The sequence below is a fragment of the Gambusia affinis genome, linkage group LG08, assembly GCF_019740435.1.
Source record: "Gambusia affinis linkage group LG08, SWU_Gaff_1.0, whole genome shotgun sequence".
Taxonomy (NCBI): domain Eukaryota; kingdom Metazoa; phylum Chordata; class Actinopteri; order Cyprinodontiformes; family Poeciliidae; genus Gambusia; species Gambusia affinis.
The window spans coordinates 14,776,405-14,803,235 of record NC_057875.1 but is presented as its reverse complement, the minus strand read 5'-3'; the positions used below and the strand labels follow the sequence as shown (position 1 = coordinate 14,803,235).

The window sequence follows — 26,831 nt, the reverse complement described above, 5'->3', positions numbered from 1 at the left end:
CCCATTCCCCTTCACATTCGTCTTTGCCTACATCCTCTGTGATGTTAATCCTGAACTGACACTAATAGGCTGAGGCTGTGTTTATGTAGCCACTCTCATCTCTTAGAGGATTAGATGGACAATTGCCCGTCTGATACCCAAGTGCTTAAAAGAGGAATGCAACAAAACTAGATGTCTGAAAGTTCCTTTTGCTGCCATTGTGAGAGTGACTAATAGAGATTAGAGACTTTAGCACTAAGACTATGTTGTACTGCATTTGTGTTTTAATCCTTACTTTGCATCTTGGTTAAGATGGACTCATAAACAACAAGTAAACTGTTGGTAATGTATTATAGGCTCACTATGATCCCTGATCCCACATTTAATGGGAGGACAGCCTGTGATTAAGGAAGTGCAATTTCACCAGTGAGACTAATTTAGCCAGTAATTGCTCCAAAGATTCAAAGAATACACCAAAGTAAAAGCAAGGCCTGCTTGATAAAGAATTTGCCTCTAAATAATACATAATAATAACACACAGTCCAGGCAATACGCTCTATCAATGCTGCCAGATAGCTGTAGGTGCAAGTTTAGAAAAATAGTAATGTCTTCATAACTAATTACTACTGCAAAAACAAATGAGGGCATTGTATCCTTTTCCGGCTCAAGACCATGGTTTTGAATTTGGAGGTGCTGATTTTCATCCCAGCCACTTCACTCTTAGATGCAAACTGCTCCAGAAAAATCTGAATACTATGATCTGATGAAACCGACATCTTGGCTGCGCCTACAAATTCTGTCTATAAAGGTTATGATGTGACCAAATAGTAAATTTACTTATCATGCTATGCAAATGTGGTTTCCAAGATGATTCACTCACCTCTGCATGCTGAATGATTGAAAGGGTACCAGTTTAAGGATAGTCTAAGCTATTTTCTGCTAAATTTAGCTGATATTCTTGTGCTTTGATTTCCAGCTGGTTAGCCAATTATTGAATAAAATCAAATCAATTCCATCTATTCCAAAACACATGCACTAGTTTGTACCATCAACAACACATACTTTATTGCATTACAATATTACAATATTTGATGTTTAACAAAGTTAACATATTTTATAAAAGTTAAGATCCACCTAAAACATATTTTTAAATAGGTCAACATACATGACCATCTATGTAGCAGCTTGGTTAGAGCTGTGTAATAAGTAATGTAGGTTAGGGATTAAACACAGTTAATCCCTGTGTTTAACTAGGGATTATTTATTGTCATTTGTAATGAATACAAATTACAAACCTAATTTGTATTCATATTAGGTTTAAATATGAATACAAATACTTGGTACAGGTGGGCATGACTTTGCATATACAAAAAAAATACCAAAGTGAAATGGAGCTATTTTTAATATTCTTGCTATTTATTCGGATTGTAAATTTTGGAAATTTGAGCAGTCACATAATCTACTTTTTTATGACAATAGTTTGACACTAATATCATGCTTTTATATATATTAGATATTTTTTTTATAGATATACTAATAAAGAAAGATACTTTCAAAGAAGCTGTAAGTAGCCTCTATCTTATTTGCTTTCCTTAAAATGTCTTCAAATATAGTCTTCAAAAACATTATCATGACTTCATAGATGAGAGATACATCATGCAAACACACTAAAACACTCAATTGACATTAAAATGTTCATATATTTCCCCAAACCTGGCATCCAGTACAGTAAGGATTTGCTTACAGGGGGAAAACAAAATCAATATTTTCATTTCTGACTCAGCTTTTACTTTACTCTGCTGGAGTTTACATTTTTACTGAAACTACAAAGTGTTTCTCCAAACTGTACACATAGAGTCCACATTTGGGATTTTCTAAGAGATCTTCAAAGTAACCCCAGAGATCAGTAGATCATTTGAAGTTTTAACATTTTACAAATGCTAAAAAAAGTGCTAAAAAATAGTTGTAGCTGTAGTCAATATAATAAGCCGTTCTGTTGTTTTCTAAAACCGCTATGCCTTTAAAGAACTGCTCTTTTCCCTCTAAATGACCCTTTTCTCTCCAACATCAGATATTCCCCCCACCCGACTCTCTATTTCTTCCCACCGATGCACCATCAATAATCCAGCCTCTTTAACAAGGCCAAGGCTTTTAGAGCGAGTCTCACCCATGTAGATCCCTGCTGGTTGCTGTGTGGTCTCCTCCTAATGAAAAATCTTACATTTTGCTCTACGAGGCTGCCTGGACCTCATACCCTGGAATGTTAATAATAGGTGTAAGCTTAAAAAAGTTTTGCTAAGATGTGGAGTAAATATTTATTACAAGATGTCCTTGTTTATATGTAGGTGCAATGGGAAGGATTCCTAACACATGAATAACTCTGACGTGCTTTATCTACCTAGAAATAATTTTAGGTTTTGATGTAGAGAAAAATGAAAAATAACCTTCAATTTCTAAAAGAATTTTAACAACCTAGGTGCTGTGGTACAATTATAGCTTCAATATGATTCAATTTAACAAATTTAAAACATGCTAAATTTAAAGAGACATACACCCTGACCATTTAAAAAGAAGAAAAAAATTAACTGATGCACAAGTAATATGGCACGCTTTAGAATTAATGTGTTTGGAAAGAAGAAAAATTTGATTTCTAAGCAAACCTAATTACTGATATGCATTCACACATGCCAGAGCTAAAACACACAGGAACGTCTGAGCAATACATACAGGAAAGCCAGCTACCTAATTTAGCAAACTACACAATATAAAATAGGCTAATTAAGTGATAGATGATAATAACTAATACGATATATTTTTTCACACAGTAGTCATAAATAAGACACAGACACACACACACACTATAAATCAAGTAAATTCAGCTGGCTAAGAAAACTACTAAATAATAATAAAAAAAGAATGCTAGACTCACACACACACACCTGCACATCCACACACAATAATAATGGAGATTTATCTCTCCACTGTTGCGACATGCATGCTCAGGTTGAAGGATTGCTGCACGGGCTTCTCAAGGAGAAGTGAACTGAGTCTGTTGGGTTTTCTTAGATACAAAGTTTTTTTTCAACCACTTCGAATGAAGAACTTAACCTGAGTCACTGTTTGATGATCAACAGAGATCAGACCATGATCAACAGAAATGTGTGATTGTATTGAAATTCCTTTTTTTTTTTTTTTTTTTTTTTTTGCAAAATTTCCTGAGAAAAATAAGTTTTCAGTCTGGAGTGTCCGATAAACACCAAAACTCAAACATCCACATAGTACAAGTATCATGGTGCAGTGAAGACTGTTAGCAATAATTTAGAACAATTTAAGAAAATGTTGACAGAAACTGGATGTTTGTCTAGAATCAATGAAAAAATAGAATTAAAAATTTTATATTCTTGTTTGTACTAGTTAATAAATATGAAATATTACATGGTTAACATTCTCTCTTGAGAGATGTACACAAAGTAGTCTGTAATGAATAATATTTTGTCAAATATGTTTTCTTTCTCCACAAACACATGTTTAATAAACAAATGGAAAGGATTAAAAGCACATCTACTCCATGTTTCTCATCAAAAATTCAAAGTCTTATGAATATGCTAATACAGTGATGCCTCTCGGCGCAGTGGCACGCCACATCACACCCACTACTGCAGTGGCGGTGGTCTGATTACACTTCAGCCTGAGCGTAGCCGCTCAAATCACACATTTCATTTCATAAATACTAAATTTAACTGCTGCTTGCATGTATGTGTATTGCATGTACCCTGCAACCTTTTAAGCCAGAAATTCAGGAAGGGTGAGAAGATCAAAACACCACAATTACACTCAAGATTTGTTTCCTCGTGTCAACGTGACATTTTCCGATCATTAGTTTTACAGGCAAATAGGTCTGCGGAATGGGGTCTTTTTGTCTAACAAATCGTATATTGAATGCCATAAAATGTAGATGAATGAATCACAGAGTGCTGATCAAGGGAGATTCAACATTATTTTACTCTTCAGCAGAAACCATGTTGTTTTTTGTTTAGCTTTCTTACTCAGCAGGCCTTTTTCACTCGATCTATATATCTTTCAGCTGTGTGTATATGCAGTAATTGAATAGACAACCTCGAAGTGACACAGTCACACAGTGGAATAATATATTTCAAAGAAATATTTCTCTACAGTAACATCATTATCAGAGCGACTGAGATGCATGTGGCAATGTGGTCACTATCAGATGTCTTCAGTGACATGCTGGGTCTTTCTTTTGACAAAGTGTTCCTGAACTCTGTGAGAATCAAAAAAAAAAAAGACATGGTTATAAATTTTGAAAGAGGAGACTCCCTCCCCTTACAATTCTGCATTGCATCACAATAACTTTAGTATATATGAATTATAATATGAATTGCAAAAATGCTCCTTGAATTTATTTATTTTTTTTGCATGTAAGCTGTTACACTATCGTTGCATCAGCAATCCATGTGCAGCTTGTCATTTCCCTTAATTGCTGCACATCATGTATCTAGATGATTATACAGCTCAGATATCAGAGTCTGCCATTAAAGAAGGCTGTGAAAAGCTTGTGCTGGAAAGATGATCCAACCAATTAAAGGCTGCACTGATATCACGCCTCATGTTACTGGCATAACTTGATTTGTTTTTAGATATAAAGATTAGCATTTTCAGTAATAACCCATCTTTTGGGACTCCCTGTTTTCTTTAATGTTGCACTGTAATGCAACATATACGGTAAGTCCACTTGTCTTTCATCATCAATCGTCAACACAGATACAAGGCTTCCTTAAACTCTGATTTGCTTTAGCGAGGAAAAGTAAAAGCATAGTGAAAAGCTATTGGGGAGGTGAGGTGGCTTAGGAAGAATGTGAACAGCTGGAAATCTAGTAGACGATGGTATTGTTTGTTGTTTTTGCATTAGGGCTGCACAATACAGCATTGGGAAAACATGGAATATGAAATATTGGTACATATTGCTATATTGTCTTCAGTCTTTCCATTCTATCAAAATGCTCAAAATACTTCTTGTGTGCTGTAGCATCTATGTTCCCAATCAGGTGTGGGTATCTACAGCAGAAAGAAATAATATGATTTCTCAAATATTTTATTGACTCAAAAGTATTAATTTTAGTCACCTTGCTTGCACCCCAGGGATTTTTGTACAATATTAATATTATGTACACTGCCATCCACATGGCAATGGCTTTTAATATGCTCTGCACCCTTATTTTGGACCAAATTCTTCTAGAAACCTGGTCAAAACTCTGCTGACCACTCAAAGAGCTTCAGCATAACAAGAGAAAATGTGCCTGACTTTGAATCAATAGAATCTGAGCTTCACTCCTGTAGCTGCAGCACAAATGGTAGCTTTGAGAATCAGTGTTTGTGTGTGCCGTTTTAACCTGTTTTTTTGTCTTTTTCTTTTAACAGCATTAAGTAGGCTAAAAGATTTCAAAAATCACCAACACATCATGCAGAAATTCAACCTGACATCTGATTGCGCCAACATTTCTTGAATTTCCCCTTGGGGATCAATAAAGTATTCATCATCATCACATTGATGCCAACAACTCCCATCAAACATTTACAATGACTGCAGAATAATTTTTCCCCATCCTTCATTTAAAAGATTGTTTTTACCCTTTGAAGGGTGTTCGATTATGAAGGACTTGTTTGGGGTCATGCCACATAATCAAATTTGAGAAAGGACTTCAATATGATTACTGAAAGCCAAAAAATTGGACCACATACAATTTAAGCACATTTGGGAATTTTAAGGTAAAATCTAGAGCTTTTTGCAGACTGAGTTGAATATAACTATATACTACAAGCATATATAATGCAAACATATTTATTGAAAGTTGAGTGGAAGGAAAAAGAGTAATAGGAAAAAGTGCATCAGCAAGACGGATAACCCCAGCCTCGAGAGGATTGTTAAGTAAAAATTGTTAAGTTGTTAATTGTTAAGTAAGAATTGTAATAAGCCAATGAGCAATTAGATACAAATTTAATATTCTTCGTGTAGGCCACTACTAAACCAGAGACGTTCCCTGCGTACGGTTTCTCAATGGTCCAATGCTCACTTTAAAATGGATAGAGTTTGCAAATCAAGAGTAGAGAAGTATAGAATCCTGGTGTGCTTGAGCTCCACTTTAAGTTGTACATAGAAATGCACCAACATTTCTGAAGTCAGATACTTATGATTAAGATATCCTTATTGATCTCATAATATACTCTACACTGATTTTTTTTGTTTTATCTATAAGCCATAATCATAAAATTTACAAGAAATAAAAGCTTGAAATACTTCACTCTATGTGTAATGAAACTAGGTAATTTCCTAGTTTCACATTCTGAAATGAGTGACATAATTTTTTTTAGATGTCCCTGTAGTTCTGAATATTGAATGTGAATAATTCCTGTGAATCAAGTTTAAAACTAATTCTTATTAAGGGTAAACCAGCACAACATGGTTTCAGTCTGTAATATAAAAGAGCTCTGACACCAGTGCTTTCTCATTTTGCTATTTAGACTCCATTAGTCTGTGTAGAAGATTTGACTAATCCTATTTGGTAAAATATAAAATCCTAATTGTTTCATTACATATTCAAATTGCTATGACTTGGATAAAATGGTCAATATTTTTCAAAAGCAATACAATCACGGCTTCAAGCAAATCCAAACCCAAACACTTAAAAAAAATAAATAAATAAAATCTAGAACTTGAACTATTGGTAAAGTTGCTTTTTGTTTATTAGTCTTGGAGGAATCATTTCCGCTCTCACAGAAACATCTATTCCATTCATACAACGAAATGTCAACACTCCCCTGCGTCTCTTTCATCATGCAGTCAACTGTGGCAGAACACACTGGTAAACAGGACATAACCTTCATCCATCACCATGCTGCAAGAGCCTTCACAGACTAAATTGGCATTTCAGCACAGCCAGCCAGATCGGGAGAGATGATGCAGACAGCACCTCTGTGGTAATCTGCAAGAGCTGACCTCTCGGTACATCCATAGAGACTCCCTAAATACCGTCTCACAGTGTACTTCTTGCAGTCAGAAAACAAAATGAATCACAAATTTTTCAGAGTGTAAACAAAGAAACCTCAATCACAAGTAAAAATGTAATCATCACAGGAGGTGAAAGTCTGTTACATAATAATATTTATAAGAAAACCATGCTAAGATGTCTGAAATTGAACCGTTAATTGTTCCCAGCACGCACAGGTTTATTATGTACCACGCTGAAGACGTATTGTAGACGACGACTAGAGTGAGGAGGAGGAGGAGGAGGAAAGACAAATTACACCCTTTTGCTTAAAATGTGCCTGGGGATGGAGTGAGATAAAATGATAGAAGTGAGCTGCACACAACACAAAAACGGCGCAGACTGCCTTTGTCTCCCTTCCGCTCTGTGTATTAGCAAGTAATGAGCTCCTAATTGTGCAGCCAGGCCGTAGAGTCACTGCAGGGGTTGAAAAGCAGCGGGAATTAACTGTATCTGCCAAATGCGCGAGGGCAAAGGGATTGATAGAGGAACTGAAAGAGAGAGTGCAAGGTGAGAGAGAAAAGAAATAAAAGGACGTGAGATATAGAGTCTCCTTATTAAGGAGAAGAGTGTAAAGGGGAAATGATGAGGGCATTACAATGAAAATGTGTATCTCAACAGAATGCAGATGAGGGCAAACAAGTACCAGTGGCCATTTCATGTACTCTGTATCTTCCCTTGTTATGATCGTCTCCTCTTGTCATGTCTCTTAATGACATCATCTTTCCAGTGGTAATGAGCTAAAATGTTAAAAAGTTAAACGGAGGGCAGGGGATTGAAACGGTATTGAATGTGTGACTACTTCTGACAGTGGGAAATGATTCTGTGACTAAAGTTCATTCCAATAGGATTTTTGCAGATGCTTTCTGTAAAAGGTCAACTTAGACGAAGAGCCATGACAGGAAAAGTTATGAGTTATGGTGAGAGAAGGTCAGGAAATCTAGAGATAAATATGCCTCCGGTAACTTAAAAAGAACAACTCAAGTTGTTAATTAACATATTCTGATGTCTACTAATCAATATGACTGTGTTTTTAATAAGGGACTGGTTAATTTTCAATTTGGCTTTTGTGGGATTAACTACACTCGTAAGTTGTCTCAACGTGGATACATACAAACACATTTAAACAGAGCAGATTTCTGCTACCTTAAAAAAACAAAGCTATTCTCAAAACATTCTGAAAGGATATGTTATAAATGCTTTCTCACTCCTGCCACATTTTTGTTCAGATCTATTATCCTCAAACTGTGGTGCAAGTTCCTATGATAGCCCTAGGTTGGCCTTCTGAAGAAATTTTAGTATGATTTATTTGCTAAGTAAAAAAAAAAAGAAGTATCTCTTTTCCGTATATGCTGACACAGATTACAGTGTCCAAGATCCTAAAGGTCATAGATAATGTTGGAAGCAATAATTTCATAATCCAATTTCCTAACATCTTGAAGCCCTTCTTGTAAGAATGCATTTATTTATTTGTAGGGTCACAGCTGTTCTAGGGCACTTTAATTAACTGTTATCAGACTAAATATTCAGTAAAATACAAATATTTTGTCTATTTTGTTGTTGGTTGTTTTTTCAAAAATACCACTGTTTACTGCAAGCTAACATTCAGTTCCCCTTGATAGTATTTTGTCACATATTATTGTTCCATTGAAATGATTCCTGCCACTAGTAGCTAATAAAAATCTAATTTACATCATACTACCAAATAAATTGATATAATAAATTAGCTCAGCCAAAGAGCTAATTTATTTGATTGTAAATATACAATCAAATGTTCTAAAAGTTTCTCGTGATGATTACAATCCAAACAGTTTTTCCTCGTTGCTACTTATGCCTTTTTCCAAGCACTTCAGTCCCTCTCTCACAATCGGAAGTTTAACTCGGATGTGGAAAGACCCAGACCTCTATGTTGTCATGGTAATAAGCAAAATGGGTTTCCACAACAGTTCCAAAAAGCTTTTAAGGACTCGCATGGCGGGCAACCATTTACCATGTCAAACCTCCTACTGCTGAAATTCCATGCAGACTCACGTATAGAGCAGCAGTGCTTTGAAATCAAAGTACCAAAACGACTAACATTCTTCCACTTCAGCCACTGTGTCTCATGGCCTTTGCTCAACATTGATTTGCTTTCGCAGCTTAGTGCCCAGATGGCTGAACAGGGATCAGGCCATACTAGTAATGAGCACCAGTCAATTCCCTGCAGAAACCTGAGTAGATTCTGTGGTTACATGTTTTTAATTTTGCCATTTACATCAAACTTTTCTAATGAGATACTTCAAAATGGGCATGAAAAAATGTTGATGGAAACCACAATATTAAAGTAAATTGAAGCCATACAGGTATGTTTTTTTGTGACTAGGAAAATTTGCATGGCCTTGTTCATTGCAGCTAACAACAAAACACTTTGCTTTTCCAGTCACCATTGTGTAGTACAGACAGCGATAAAAGCAGCTGACAAACATGCTCATCTTTGAATAATCGAGTGGAGCTCTGCCTGCGTTCTCAGGTGAGGGTAGTGCCTGCTGATTGTGATTTTATGATGGGAACATTTTTGAAACTGCTCCTTTTCCATACACCAACACATTTACTTCTTGATTTTTTTTTTTTTTAGCACTTGAACTCTTTCTGGAAATACTAAAGACCCAAATAGAAGTACAAAAATGTGCATACAGAGAATTTTGCAAAATATGCCCGTTTTAACTAAAATCAAGGTAGGCACATTAAGTGGTACTGTTCTGAGTGATTTGTAAATGAAGAAAGCATTGACTTGACTTGTAACTTGACAGACAAAATCCATTTTTGTAATTAATCGTTCTCTCTTAATCAGTGCATAGAATTAATTAAACCTACAAATTAGTTCATTTTAAAAAGAAAGATAAACTCGGCAAAGGTTCACTCTGCACTTTTTAAATTATTGTAGGCATACAATAAACTTTTACTGCATTTTACTGTTGGTGTCAGAATGATTGATTTGAAGTGCTGACCAAGTTGTGGTGCAAACAGCAACACCATTCATTTGTCGTTACGTGTAGAAATTCAGAAAGGAATCTGTGACTGCAAAGGTCAGGGAAGAATCCATCACAATCTACCATGTGGGTTTTTTTCAGGATAGATGAGCTCCTGACTTATGGCTGCCACGCTGTGGAGGAGAAATCACATGAAGGTTAATCATGATGTTCACCAGCTTTATTGGTTTCTCTGTGAGATTTCTTTTAAACTTTCTAGCTTCACAGACAGTGCAAACAGGTTGAAGCAATTCTTACATTTCTGAGAAAATTGAAGCAGTTATAGTATTTATTTGGAGAAGCTTTAAAAGAGTTTAAAAGACTCACATTTGATATTTGAAAAAATTCTTAAAACTCTGCAGGACTCAAAACATCTGGAGTTATTTAACAGTGTTCATGAATGCTGCTCAGTCCTTTAGCCTCTTCCTAATCAACCAGCATTGCATTATATAAATTATACAATTGGAGGGAGAAACTACTGTCTGAGAACCTTTATAGTTGGTTATGCAAAATCATAAATCTTTTTTTTTTAAGCTTTATATCATATTATAGTGTCATTACCTCATCATAGTTGTATCCTGCATGTTTGAGGAGTCCTTAAATCTCCAATGGTAGTCATTCCCTTAGCGCCTCCTTTGGCAAACGTCTACCTATGTACCCAAACCTTCGCCTTGCAGTCCTCAACCAAGCTGCTAACCAACTCCATTGAGAACTGCAGCCCAGACCTCCACCACACAGCTCCACCAGACTAACGGCAGCAGCAATAAGAAAACACCTGGTGAAACAGGATGTCTGTTCAGTTTATCATTGCCTATAGATGATACACTGCGATCATATATACACACATTATTTTTACATTAGTTTCCTTACTTTCCTTTGGAGGAGCTGGATTGTCATGTATTTTAATAGATATTAAAGAGATATTTTTGAAGTGTTTTAAAATTACAACAAAGCAATAAAAAACAGTGTTAGGAAATTTGTAGTGTGCTTTAAAATTTGCGTACTGAACTGTCTACATCAGATAAAGAAAATCAAAGAGTAAGATCCAGCAAAAACCTGACAGCACATGAGAGATGCATTATCCTTCATCAGGTTATGACAAGTGTTCAGATAAGATCTACGTCCAGCTGTGCTTGCTTTGATGTTTTAGGACTACTTTAAATTACAAGGTAACAAACCGTTTCATATCAGGCTGTTGGTGAAAGTGTCAGCAGATCCACTCAAAATTTATCTCCAGTGCTTTGTTTCATCAGTTGAGAAGCATTGTTAGTCAAAGGAAAATCCTTTTCTTAAAAAAAAACATATAGTTTTTGCAAAATAGCATAACTTATAGATATTTTCATGGATACAAGGCACATATTTATAAAAACACTGACCTGTTTACTACTACACAATAAGAATTAGCAAACAAAAATGTGGTTAAGCTCTTATGTTCTTAAACTCTCTTTGTAATGAGCTAGGGATATACAAAATTGTCTTCACTTGTAAAACATTGAATTTAGAAAAATAAAACAAAATTTTAACATTCACTAAAACAGATTTTATTAGGCCTAAAATGTGCTTGCATATTATGTTGTATGTATACAGCTAGTCTTAATTTGAATCCAATAGATGATTCATGGAGGGAGCTAAACATTAGTATGATGGTAAGGAGGATTCAAAACCATATTTTCAGAGTGCTTTCAAAGAGTTTGACCTTTGTTGATTGGTCTATTATGTTTTGGGAGAAGTAAATCTTAATCTCTGAGGGGAATGAATCATTTTGATCTTAACTCTAAATTCAGAACTTTATTGGCAGTTTTCTATAAAATTAAGTTATGCTAAATCAGGAATCATTGCAGAAATCTTTTCAGATTAGCTGTTAATGGTTTAAACTAGGCCTGACCTTCTGTCCAATGTCCCATTCACAATAACTTTGTCTTATTTCCTGCTCTGGAAATAATATCAAATGAAATGGATTCTAGAAATCAGAGCATGATATTTATTGGTTACTCCTCATTCACAAGAAGCAGAATCTCCCTCGTGTTTAGTATTCAATGAAGAATTGAAAACAATTTGTTTTGTGGCCTAGTCCTGGGGGCTGTTGCCAACTTATGCTTAACAGTGAAGCAGCACTAAGACAATTAGCAGAGGTTTGCATTTGATTTTGGCTGGCTGAGCTGCTTCTGCAAACAGCATGCAGAATCAGGAGATTATTTCCTGTGAAGATGAGCACTTTGCCTCCCTTGGTACTGGCCCAAGAGACGATACACACTTATACACATATCACACATCCATCCTGCATACCTTATTCATGCGCAAACAAACTATACATGGCCTGTGAGTTCAAAGGAGTCATGGCTGTCAGAAAAGAAAGAGAACCGTGGGGAATCAAATAGAATATGCAGTCAAAAGGAGCTCATAGCTAAAGGAATTAAGGCTCGTTTGTGTGGCTGCTGATGTGAAGCAACACCTTTTCCATGCATTAACTTCCAGTTCTCTTTCCCTTTTTTTTCTAACAGAGAAATAATCTCTTACCATATTGACCCTTTTATCCTCCATTTATCACAGAGAAGCTCCAGATTCAGCTCCATTTCATGGACTGGTTTTCAGGTATGTAGTTTTGGAGAGTAGATTAATTGTGACAAATTGGCAATTCTTAAGTCAGAACTAAGACTGATCTTATTTGTCCATCTATGTGTAACCCAGTGTTAAAAACACAAGTAAAAAAAATAATAGATGTTGATTTAATGTCTTATTCTACCATAAGAGTTAAAAGGTAATAAAGTTAAAAAATAAGTTAATAAATAAAGTTCCTAAATATAGATAAGATATAGATACTTTGGCCTTGTTCCAGGTCAGGTTTTTTTAGTTTGTACACACTTTTGGCCTAGAGTGCCCAGAGATTCCAAGACCCTTCTCTTCTGAACTTGGATGGTGAGCCCCAGCCCAGAGGACCAAGTGCACGGGTAGATAGTAACTCGACAAGTCACCAGACAAGAGACTTTGACTGAACAGTTGATACATTGGAGAGACTGGGTTATTTATTTATTTATTTACTTTTTAAAAAGCATGCAATATTTGTTTATTTGTTTGTAAACGTGGATCCACAAATGTACATTATATTACATTTTACTCTTTTTATAGACACTGTGTACTCTGTTGTTGCTCACACATAGGCTTCTTCGAATTTGGAATTTTCTGATATCAGGCCCAACTTCCTATATATATATATATATATATATATATATATATATATATATATATATATATATATATATATATATATATATAATTAAATTAACCTTTCTTGTGGGTTACGCACTCTGCAGGAAAAAGAGGCAGAAGTCCATAATAGCTTTTATGCCCACAGATTTCAATCTGTGGGCATACAATTCACCTGAAAGGCTGCTAAATTAAACGCGTCTGTGTGAATGACCACACAGTGATAGGTGAAAATAATTCAATTGGCACTGTCAACTTAATGTCAATCAGTTGCAGAAGGAGGTGCAGATCACATGTCTCTTGTGCTTTTTGGAAACAGACAGGATCTCACAGCAAGCAAGATTTAGCTGTCGTCTCCACTCACTCAATCACGCCTGACCAAGCACATATACTCCCAGAGGTACAGCCGGTATAAAATGTCTGCACGCAGAAGGTTGTGATGGAAATTATTTCACAACTGTGTTTTATGTGACCCGTGAAAAACAAAACTCTTTTGATGGAGGGAACAAAGGTAACAAAAATTTATGAAATGGCTGCCTTGGACACTGAATTGTCTCACAGCACTAAATCCTTTTGGATAGAAGTCTCATAAGCAGTGTATTTCTTGATCTGCCTGGTTTCTTTATTATTTGGAATAATGTTCCAAATTGTATTGCACGACTGTGGGTCTTCCAAATGCTTTGTCTGGAGGAAACCACAGCTTACATAAGGGCTCACTGATAGCCTTCAGTTTTTGTTTTTTTTCATCATGCCTCATAGATTAAATACATTCAAAGGAAGAACAGTTCAAAAAGCCTTGGTTTTTTGCAAACTTGTCATGTTACATGAGTATTTGAACTTCAGGCACCATCTTAGTCTCTTTAGTCCTATGCCTCATTTTCACTGAGCGGTACAACAAGGGGGTGATGTGGCCATACCCCTCTGTGGAAATGAGGAATATCTCATCAGGTAAGCCACTGCAACTGAGGGGAAGGGCTAGTGTCTGTGTCTGTCACACTCCTGTGAGAAATCCAGAAGATAAGGAGGGTCCACACAAATTTTGGTGCAAAGAAGATCTTTAAAAAAAGTATCCACTTATTATCAGTTATACTGAAAAATGTATTTGATATTTTGACAACTGTACTACTGATTCCTACTTTATATGTGATGGGTATTCAATTCTAATCATATCCACAACACCAATAATGTATATAAATGGTGTGCATTTTTATGCAACCACATTACTTTATTTTTCCTGTATCTTTCATTTCCTCCCTAAATTATTTTGAGCTTGTTATTTTAATTGAGTTGCATACAGGTTGCATTTCACATTAAAGCTGAAAAAAGTCTAAATGAATAATCTTGAATGTTTTTTTTTTTGTTTTGTTTTTTCCCCCCAATCACAAAAAGTAGTTACCAGTATGGGGTATAGAATTTTTATATCAAATGTAATTTACTGACACATAAGCCTATATTTTCCTACAGATATGAGAACCAAATCCATATGAACACGTCTGTGAGATAATGATGCCACATCACAATCTCATTTAAACTCTGAAAAGAAATACTACAATTAATATCCATGAGACACACAGATATGCTATGTTCTTGTGGGAAAGGGAATTTCAGTACAGTCTGTAAATTTCACACTCCGCAGCCCCTCAATTATGATTGTGAGGCTCACTTCACCAAAGGGCTTGTTTCCTGTGCCAGTAGTGCTTGATTGTTAGTGTTTGGGTTAGAATCTGTCCCAGACCGTTGAACGATCAGAATTACTGGTTGTGCATTAAAGCAGAAAAAGAGTTCCACAGTAATGATACGGATTATTATAATCCTTCCAATGAATGCATCCACACAGGTAGCATTCACCGATAGACCAGTTTTAGAAACTTGCATCTCATTATACTAACCTAAGCGAAAGAATGAAATTGGACCAATCAATATGGTGATTAAAGTGCCTTAGGTATATCAGGAGCACAAAACAACCATGAGGCTAAAGGTTTATTCACACAAAGATTTAGTTCTGCATAATTACCTCCACAGGGATTGTAGTTGATGTGTGTAATCTTCCAATATATGGATATAATAAAGACTGCAAAAATATACTAAGGCAGAAAAGCAAACATTAATACAGTGGGTTGACTTTTTCTTATACTTCTTTTTAGAGGCCTAAGAGGAAAATCCAGTGACTGATGAAAATCCACTGACTGATACAGTCCCTAGTTTTAGTTTTTATAGGGACATTTTTTAAGTTATGGTAGGAAGGCTTTAAAAATCCATTTTGAGTTCATAAGATACACCAATTAATCAGCCAGGGATCTGACATTATTGTCTTAATTGGCTACAATATATTTACTACTTAAAAATGGACAAGTCTGACTGTTTTTCATCTAAAACCACATAAACTCATCAATTTAAAAAAAATGTTTCACAGTATGTACATAAATATTACAAAGAAAATTTTAGAAAATCATCTAAATTCATTTAAGCTGGAGATAGGCACCAGCATCAACCCCGATGGAATAAGGGTGTAAGAAGATGGATGGCTGAATCTAAATTCATTTATATAAAGCATAAAACCAGCAATTTTTCATATTACTGCAATATCATACCATCTATAGCATGTATTTGGTTATAGTTTTAATCCTATAATATTAGACAGATATAGGCTCAGAATTTAGCATAAAAAACATTGCATCTTTCCAGGCTGGTGGTGGACTTATGGTGTAGAAGATATTTTTTGGCATCCTATTGGTCCCTCCATACCAAATAAACATCAAATACAACGACCTGCCTAAGCTTTGTTGATGACCATGTCCATCCCCACATGTCTGCTACCGATCTTCTGATAGCTACTTCCAAAAAGAAATAGTACCATGTTAAAAAAAAGTTCTAGTAATTTTCAGCTGGTTTACTGTTCTCTGTCTTAATTGGTCTTCATAACAACCAGATCTCAGTCCAACAGAGTTTCTTTGGGATGTGGTGAAATAGAAGATCTGCATTACAGATGTGCAGATGACAAATTTGTGACAACTGTGTGATGGATATGTGGCGGTATGGACCAAAACCCCTGAAGAATATTTCAAATGTCTTGATCAGTCTATGCCATGAAGAAAGGAGTCAACCTTTAAGGCAAACTGAGATCCAATCCAGTACTAGTTAGGTGTAGCCAGTAAAGTGACCATTAAATTCCCGATGTAAGCCAGAGTAATCTTGCAATTCTTTAATTTTCTACTGGATTCAAAATTACTACATGTATCAGAAAAACTGTAACACATTTTTCCTAGCTTATATGTTATAGTCTATTGGAGAAAAAAGTGAGATTAGAAAAATTCCACTAAGAAATCAGAACTCAGTAGTAGCTTGCATCTTTAATGATAGCAATCTCAGAACCATAAGGGGAAAAGGTTAAAGTCAAGAAAAAAATTCAGAGATGTATACCACACATAGTTTCCCTCTAGTCTACAAACAAACAAACAAAGGATCAGTAGCCCTGATGTTATCTCTAATCCTCTATGGGGTTTAGTTGACCTTTAAGGTAGTGTTTGTTTGGTTTGACAGAGGAATGCTGAAATTTCTGACTAAAATAGCCTGCCAGTGTCCACACTGGCTGACATGCTGGCTGTGAGACACAGGACAGCAAATGACTGCTAATCACGGGGGACAGAAGGGGAGCCAGCTGTCACCATTCCAGCCTCCATTCCCTTTCTGACAGCAGGCAAAGCAACACTGGGGAGTCATACAGCAGATTCCTTTTGTCCCTGATGGGTCACCTTAGATGAGTATATAAAGTTAGGAAGGTTATCCAGCAGAGTGAAGCTGACTTAATGTTCAGCCCTTGTTGAAAGAGTTGGAAGCTAACAAGCCTTCTTTTTTGATCAAATAAGAAAAAAATAACATCAAGGTTAATGTATTTGCAGTTTCAAACAAAACCGCAATATAACAGTGAAATACTGCAACTGTGCTTCTGTTGTAGATTCTGCTACCGATTTGTGCTCTAGCTTTATTTATATCACTTTAGGGAGTAAGATTGTTCTTGTAATGGATTAAGCTCTGAAACATCCTATATACTCAACTAGGTATTTGTTTGAATTACTTGTTCAAATTAATACAGCTAGCTGTTGTTGCTGTGGTAAAAAAAGTAATAAAAAAAGAACAAAATGCATGGCATTATATATATATATATATATATATATATATATATATATATATATATATATATATATAAGCTGTCATTGTCTTGCCTGAAATTTTAATCAACAATTCCAGTGTAGAGAGCCAATTCACAAACTATTTATTTATTTATTTTTCTTTCAAATGCAACAGTTTAATGTCTCTGGTGACAAATGCTTTCTTCACAGAGACGAGCAGAATATATTTCAAGATGCTAGGAGGCTTGTAGGATCCATTCTTTTTTGCATGCATAAAAGGGATAAAGTTCTAATTGCATGCATCAAAAATTATAATGAGTTAAAACTTAGTCTGTAACAGGTGGTCTCACTATAGAGCTACACAAGTTTTTACAAGAAAAAAACTTGTGTGAGGGATGTGACAGGGCTCATGGTGCAACAATGAGCAGACGCATAGCTGACTGGACTCTGCACTTTGCCAGTGAACTATGAGAAATGTCACAAAGTTATGTGTGCACAAAAAGTACACTTTGGATCATGACTTCAAATGCAACATTTGCCTCTACCCGACAATACTGAAAAATAAATAATGCCTAACCCTAACGATACAATAAAGAACCAAGAAAACCCAACCATTGCCCCATAGTATATTAAAGTTAAAAACCAATCAATAATGAGCTATGTTCAAAACCTTTCCCCACTTTATTTTACCCCCTTGTTTCTGCCGTCTACTTCGATCCATTTACACTGGAGTTCATAAAATATTTCACACCATGATTTATTGATCAGACAAGCACAGAGACTGGTCAGAAGACATACAATATAATCTTATACAGCCAACACTATAAAGTCCAATAGCATACCAACACTGTATTGGTGAAACCTATTAAACAAATAGAGGGGTATTGTTAGACTTTGAAATGATGAAGTAAGAATGACATTGATAGCTGTCAAAGCTGCTCTGTCACTGGGTTCTGAAACGTGACTCCAGTCATAAGGCTTTGTTTAACGACTATGGGAACTAGAACCACGGTCAATCTCAGGCTATCTCAGAGCCATTTAACTATAGCTGGAAAAACCCCCAACAAAACCACGATGGACGCTGTGAAAACATGCCTTCGTCTCTCCTTTCTGCTCCAATGACATGCAAACATAAGCACAAACACAAAACACTGATTGAGTCAGGTGGCTTGTTTCAGCAAAGCCACTGTGCAGAAATACAAAGAACAATGAGCAGAGCAAGAACGTAATTATTTTATCCAGTTCACTGAATGACCCAAATAGCCTGTGCCGGGGACAATATGAAAGTGTTCAAATCACCTGGCTTATGTGGGCAAAGTTTCTAAAATGTAGGACACATTCATACACAGTAATGACATAAACTAAACACACGCTCCATATGCTACATAACTACAAAATTTAAAAGCCATTGTCAAGATGGAGAAATAAATACAGCCAAAATAATGTTCAGTTTGCCATCTGTGCAAATGTCACAATGGTGATTAACATCCTAATGAATGCCGCTTAGGATTTACAGCCGTCACTTTTTTAATTTATGACCAAAATGTTCAACTAGAACACACTGGGTGGAAAAAATTTATTTGACGCAGACCTGTGCATGACTATAATGAAAAGTGCCACAACAAACAGCACCACAAGATAATAGCTGTGTGTGTTAACAGCTGTGCAGATTTCTAACTTCCAAATTGACCTGAATGCCAGAGCAACACATGTAATCAAACACAATATGTGGCTTATGTCCTTACCTTACCATTGATTTACTACAACAAATACTGTTCAACATTTCTAAAGCACGCAGCATTGAAGGACAACACTACCATAATCCCATTAAGAAGGAAATTCTCATTTTAGTGAATCCTTATGGAAAATGCTGGTGTGCCAATACTAAAAATACAAGACCAGGTTTTGACACATAAAGCAATCAAGAGTGTATTCAACCCAACAGGACATGAAGGAGACATTTTAAAGAAAAAATATGAGTCAAATGATTGAAGTTTAACATAGGAACTGTAATTATCTTTTATTATTGTAAATTTTGATTTGATGTGATTCATCTAATTTCCGTCCATCCATTTTCTATTCACCCTTGTCCCTAATGGGGTTGAGAGCCTAGAGAGAATTAAGAGAGACCAATTAACCTGACAGTCATGTTTTTGGACTGTGGGAGGAAGCCGGAGAAACCGAAGAGAACCCACCCATGCACAGGGAGAACATGCAAACTCCATGCAGAAAGACCCCGGGCCGGGAATCGAACCCAGGACCTTCTTGCTGCAAGGCAAGAGTGTTACCAACTGTGCCACTGTGCAGCCCTGATTTGATGTGATTTAATTTTTGATTTGAAAATTAAAAATGTATTAAGTGGTCAGTGTGTTATTAACAGAACAAGGACATTGCTCCAGAGCTAAAAGGCAGTAACATCAATATGACCCTCATCAGAACCTATTAGCTTAACTGTCAGTTAAGGTTCATATGCAGCTCATTTGGCAAAGGACATGAGGACCCAGTGTATCCAGTGGGTCAGGATACACCGGGAAGAGGCTAAAACGCCCATCGTCTTTTTGTTTATTTATGACTAATCTGACATGTGCACTTGATGGGTGTATTAATGTGGAGTTACATCAACACTAAACTAAGTTAAATTATTAACATTATTATTAAATGGCTGGTTTCCCAATCTGTCAAAATTTGATCTTAAGCACGTACCGTTTAATGTTTTATGCATTGAATTTCCATTTTCCAGACTATAAATAGCTTTTTCTCATGCTAATGTACATGAACCACGAACTGAGTTTCCACTGACCATGTCATTTCTCAATTTGGCATTTTGAAAACAAATTTGCTTAAAGAAAACACCCCAATTCAGAAAAAAGATTAGTTTTTTGCTAAAAAGTGAGGGGGTTACTTTGGCTTTATCAGAATTGGTTTATTTAGCAAAACTTCAATGAAAACACTATTCTTACGTCACACGAGTCACATAATCAACAAGATGTTTCCACTGGCGCAAACCACAAAGAAGATAAGTTAGAGTACTGCATGTTTATTAATGACTTTTCATGTGAACAAACTTATTCACAAGTGATTTTAATTGCGTTTGGCAAATGGAATTGAATGGTTCAAAACTGCAAGAATACATGTTGAGGTTAGTGAACAGTACCATTATGTCTCCACACCCTATTTGCCAAGGAGATGAATATAAATGACTTGGTATGCAGTATTTTTTGGTCCAATGCTTCATTCAACGCAAACCCCTCCCAACACTTTGGATTTACCCTGCATGCATCTCTCTTTCACTGCGCACTTCACCAGCAGAGCTGAGTTGTTTCTGACCACCCTAATTTAGAGCGCAGAAAATGGTCCATCGGAAACTGCTAAAAGATTTCCAAGCCAAAGTTGAAAGATTCCACGTTTGTTGAAAAGCAACCGAAAACGTCACGAGAGTAAAATTAGCGTGGACCAGTTCCCCCTCATGTTTGACAATTTCTAGATGCATGCGACCTACAGTGCAGTGCAACCTCTACACCTTTTGTACCTCCTCGTTTCATTGTGTCTTTTTAAGTCCCGGAGATTTTTATTTATTTATTTATTTATTTATTGAGATTTCCTTTAAGTAGAACAGACTGTGACATTATGCAAATGAGAAGTTCAGCCTGACATCCAATAACTGAGGTGCAACTGAGTGTTTCAAAAATGTAGTTCAAAGCTTTTTAGTAATGATTGAAAGGCATGGAAACAATTCAGCATCATGAGTGCCCATTATTCTCCTTCAACAACTGCTCTCGCACTGCACTAAAGCAAGCTGCGGGCTTGATCCTTTCAAAAGAAAAAATATATTAAAATTCGAATCGTTTTCTTGTGTTTTTTTTTTTTTAAACAACACAACGAAAATTATTTTGAATGAAACAACTGTATTTTTTAACTTCCACATTAACCATAATTTCCAGATAAAATGCATTGAAAATTCATTTGTGATGTGCGGCCCGTTTCTTCTTCAAAGCCGTATGAACTTTGTTAGACTGCTGGACATCACAAACTTATAAAAATTAAAGTACATTTAACTGTTAAAAACAATAGACTATATAAATGGGTTTATACTGAATCTTTCAGAAGGATAGTGATCCAAAACATATGGCAAAAAGCTCACCAGATACAAAATCAACCTTCTTCCAGGACCAAGATCTAAAACCAATACAAAACCTCCATAGTGAGTTGAAGAGAGGCATGAACCAGAACTCCAAATATTCCTCTGGCTTTGTGAAATGTAGTAGAATAAAACCAAAGTCCTGTCCTGATTGTAAAAAGCAGTTGTACTGTTCCATCAAAAACAGTTTTTAACAGTTTTGTTAAAAACTGTTATTTCCTAGAGTGGGTGGGAAAATATGTCTTGCACTGCATATCCTACATGTATAAACTCTTTACATTCGTTCATATAAACAGATGATCTGGTGATGTGGGTCTCACACTGTGGGAGTTCTTGAGCTGTCTTTAGTGGCACCCATAAACAATTTTGGCAGGGTTGTTTGCAGCATTAATAAAAAAAACTGTGGAGTTGGGTGTGCTATGGTGGCGTAGGGGGATAGCGCAACCCACATTTGGAGGCCTTGAGTCCTCGACGCGACCGTCGCGGGTTCAATTCCCAGACCTGACTGACATTTGCCGCATGTCTTCCCCTCTCTCCTTCCCCCTTTCCTGTCAGCCTACTGTCATAAGGGACACTAGAGCCCACAAAAAAAGACCCCCTGGAGGGGGGGAGAAAAAAACAAACAAAAAAAAACTGTGGAGTAGAACTAAGAGATTGTGACATATAAAAAGACCAATTGTTCAAGCATATTGATCTTCACTTTGTTGGAAACTTCATAAAAGAGAAGTGCATAGAGAATGTTTCTAGAACTTCAAGTACAAATGTATCTGGACAACAGTGAACCTGTAGCAAGTGTTTGTGCCTTTTTATGCTGTGTTTCATTTACATCTGAACTCAGAACTTGGATGTAGAAATGGCTTCAATCCAAATTCCAGGTCTAAGGATGAAAACCAGCTATGTTTGCTAATTGCTACATGAAGAACTTCAGTCATGAGGCTAACCACTATCATCAATGAAAACTAGTAACAATGTATTTCTCTGCTATAGCAGCGTGTTCTATAAAAGATGTTCCTTAGTAATGCCCAAGTATTGCCATTTGTTTCCTTTCTCTTATTGAATAAGAATTTGTCCTGTGAGAAAAATTATTAACTCAAAATAATGATATTCTGTAAAATCTCAGGAACTTTTGGTAGGGTTGATATTGTTACTCTTGCTGTTTGAACTATTTTTATGCAACTGGTTCAATGTGATAATCGATAAATGTTGTGTTTAAGTTTTAACATTTTCAGTTGAAATATTGTGTGGCTTAGAAGCAGTTGCACTTCCAAAAGTAATAATGTCTTGAGAGCAACAATTTGATAATTGTTACTTTTTAGTTTCAGGTTAGTATTGGCTTTATGATAAATTTATTGTGGCTTTACACCACAATAAAACAACAGAATATGTAAACACAAAACATAAAAATAATCGCAAAATATGGCTTAGAAATTCTAACTTTACAAAACTTCAAACTTTAAAATATAGAATCCAAAGCAAAATTAAAGACATCAAATTAATTCATTTTAAAATGTCTGTGGTTATGGTGAAATTAACACGAATTTGTACCTGTAGGCTACCTATAGCCTATAGGTAGTCTTGTCAACAACAAGCTAATGTTTGTAAACACAGCAAAAGGAAATTGGAGACTAACACATTCATTAATATAACTATGACACAAGCTGTGCAAACTCTCAATATGTTGCCAGACATAAGACTCCACTTTCCTTGTAATACTATAATTTTGATGGGTTTCATTTTAAAGAAACGCTATCTTTAAGTTGAAGCCAACTTCTCTGAAGACAAAAGCAGCAGATCCCTGAAGCAGATTTGTCCTCTTCCCACGCACTGATGCGTGTCTGCGCCGTGATAACAACCTCCGTTCCCCTGAGCGCTTAAACAAAACTTACCGGCAGTTCTCGAGCCTGACCCCGAACCAAGCAGAAGGTACCAGATCCACATCGTATGGTCGCTCTTTTCTCACCCGTTGTTGGCCTGGTTTTGTTGTCCTGCCCCGCTACGGGGCCAGAATCCGGGGGCAAAAAGGAAAAAAAAAATAAAGCAAACAAACTTCTCTGATGCTAAAACTCCTGTAAAGTTGGACTTTTGTAGCCTCCGACGGAACAATGAGCGCGTTTAAGTTCGGTAGGAGTCGGATCGCGTTAGCAGAGTGGCACCGAGTCCGGTTTGTGGAGACTGGGAGGAGAGAGGCTCACACGTCGGAGCTGAAGGGGCTTCGGGGTGGCGGGCAGGCTGGCTCTGCAGTCGGTCGGTACTGAGAGGGAGGCGGAGCCGGAGGCAAAGTACTGGAGACCATAGGTCGGCTTGTCCGGGTCAGCGGCTCTAAACCTGAGGTCTGGGGACTGCTAACCCCCGCAAAATGAATGAACGAATGAATAAACTCATTAATAAACTTTGATCTGCAGACACTTTATGGGGGGGGACATAAAACGCTCACAATCTTTCACTTTTCTGAAATCTGGCTTCCATTAAAGCATTTAAACCGATCATTATGGCCACTCGTCTAATATTGTGTTGGTCTCCCTACATGGTAAAATAGCCCTGACTTGTTAATGCATTAAAATATCAGCACTTTATGAAGTACAACTCTAAGATTCTCGATTGGGTTGAGTTGTAGATAACTCACCTCTGAAACTTGTTCTGCAGATCAAAAATATTTTTAGGCATTTTTGGGCATTTCATGAAAAGCTGTAGCTAAATGCTCTGTAACAATGCTTTGATAGGTAGGATGTGTGCCACGATTAAAAAAAAATTGCAAAAAAAAGAAAAACTGAAAAATGGATGGGAGAACCTTTCTAACCAAAACATCCTCCAACATAGCCTACTGCCTCTGCTGCCTTGGCTTGTTCCTGGTACCATGTGTTTTCCAGACAAGTGGTATCCATCCAGCTGTCTCTGTGAAAGAAGCTTTTTTCCCTTCCTCTATGGTCCAGTTTTGATACATGTGTTCTTTTGGAGGTGGACAGGGGTCAGCATTGATACCCTGATTGGTCAATAACTCTGAAACCTTTATGTCAGCGTCATCAATTATTTTTTCAATATCAGCTTCCTTCCCTGCCACGTGTCACTTGGACAAGATACTTAATCCAAAGTTCTTTTAAGAGGAATATAATATTTGTGTCTAATTTAAGCAATACTCTTACAGGTAAAATTGTCATTTCACATATCATATGTTATGTTTTATCTTGTGGATTAATGTTTTCTAACTTCTGCTTTACAATAAATGTATCAGGGAGGATAAAAGACTAAACTGATCTGAACTTGCTTGTCTTTCTTCTACACACATAAGGGGTAGTTGTCAATAAAGAACCCGTGCAGTGCATTATATGTTCTCTTAAGGCTGTAAAATTATCTGTATTTATATTTACAATCAGCAGCACATGCGTAGGAAATGCATACGAGTTTTAAAAGTCTTTATAACCATGGAACCTTCACATTTTTCTTGTCTCAACCATAAACATTTGTATATTTTAGTTGGATTTTACATGAAAGACAAATGCTAGGTATAAAATCATAATGTGAAGCAGAGGAGAAAAACTGACTATACTAAATCCTTTTTTTTTAATCAAATGTTTTGTAAAACATTTTTGCAAGTAAAACTATGAAAACTGCTTTTACTCAGATTTGCCTAAATATAATCCAATGCAAGGTTTGTTAGACACCATTGGTTAATATAACTAACATGACTGTTATACCGAGAAACATGACTGACAGGTCAGTGGTAGATTGAAACCATTGTTGCATCTTTACACCAAAGAGTATGGCATGACTGCAAAACGTCCAAAGACATGGCTGTCTATGTAAACTGACAGGCCTGGGAAAGTGTGTATAAATCAGAGAAGCAGGCAAGAGGCCTGTGGTAATTTATTCCTTAATTCACTCCTCATATTTGATCTTCATGGAACAGTGGCGAGAAGAAAGTCATTTATTAAAAAAAAAAAAAAAAAAGAAAAGAAAAGCAACAAAAAACGCACAAGTTGTTCTTTTTGCATTTGACTACAAATCATGTAGGGAACACAGTAAACATACTGAACAAGGTGCGAGACTCACAAGCCTGAATAAAATATCTCCATTGTGGAACAGGGTGTAAGGAGTAACACGTGATGTGGAGATAACTTTTTTTTTTTTTTGATGTTTTGGAATATTGAGGAGTTAGGTCAGAGATGAAGAGAAGAGTGTACACAGATGTGAAGAATACTCTGTCCCCATTGGAGACAGCCACCACCACCACCCCACTTAAAGTCCTAGAACAGTAAAGTAAAGTTTGAAGTGTAGAATGACAAAATGTGGAAATCTTCCATAACTATGAGCACTTTAGCAAGGCACTGTGTATACAAAATAGAAGGTAGGGAAGGAAGTATTTCAAAGCTTTATATTTATGTTTAAATGTAATTTAGGTTGAACCCTATCGTAGAAAGTCAGGAGGAGGAACAGAAAAACGAGAGGATTCACCTGTCAGGCCCCTCTCCTCTTTATCATACAACTGCAGCTGTGTGCAGACACACAACCTTGCTTCAAACAAACCCTGCTCCTTTTGACAGCATGCTAACCTGGAGGCATGTGATTGGGATGAGTCCCAATATCTAACTCCTTTAGCTCACTTTATATTCATTCACAGACTACGCAATAAAGCCAAAGTCTTGTGCAGGCTCACACTCTGAAGGAAGGGTCACGTCAGCCTAATCTGTCAAAACTTTGTCAAAGATCCCAGTTTGATAGCTTCTGCAATGGCCCCATTGTCCTCCACTCCCCCCATTGCTGCCTGCAGGGCCTCATGTATTATTGTGTTCTTATTATGTTACAGTGAGTGCTGATGGGAGATGAGGGAGTGCAAGCACACAGAGTAACCACTCCTGTCTACCGTCTACAGTTGGCAGACATTAATTTCTCAGTGATTACCAGAGTTAACAAAGGCAGACACAAGTCTCCTTAACACAAATCCCGGATACAATCATCCACTACTGTAAGTGAATGCTTGTTGAGGAGAAAGAAGATTTGTCAGTCAGCGTTAAATGGATTTTATTCTGCTCCCCTGGAGTTATCATCAATGTTAATGCTGAGCTGTCTCTCAAATTACACAGCCTGATCCAGTAACCAGAACAGAATAATCTTTTGGGATTTTTTTTTTTTTTTTTGTGGGGACTGGTGGGTCTGTACAAAAGGACTAAAAGCAGAAATGTGCTTGAATGTGTTCCTGATTGACATTGTGTTCCACTAATGCCCATCAAATAGTTTAGGACATCTATAAACAGCACGGACCTAATTAGCTACAGGCCAACAAATGGACTCATTAAGAAACATTAAGCTCTAATAT

The 26,831-nt window shown here is 36.5% G+C and overlaps 1 protein-coding gene across 1 annotated transcript in view; it reads right to left on the bottom strand.

The window, feature by feature from the left end:
* ldlrad3 (low density lipoprotein receptor class A domain containing 3) overlaps positions 1-23,788 on the bottom strand; it is a 94,110-nt gene extending 70,322 nt beyond the window's left edge. The window contains exon 1 of the mRNA XM_044124952.1: positions 23,407-23,788. Within this exon, the coding sequence (XP_043980887.1) occupies positions 23,407-23,458 (52 nt within the window). The 5' untranslated portion in view covers positions 23,459-23,788. The remainder of the gene's footprint in view (positions 1-23,406) is intronic.
* Positions 23,789-26,831: the final 3,043 nt, after the last annotated feature.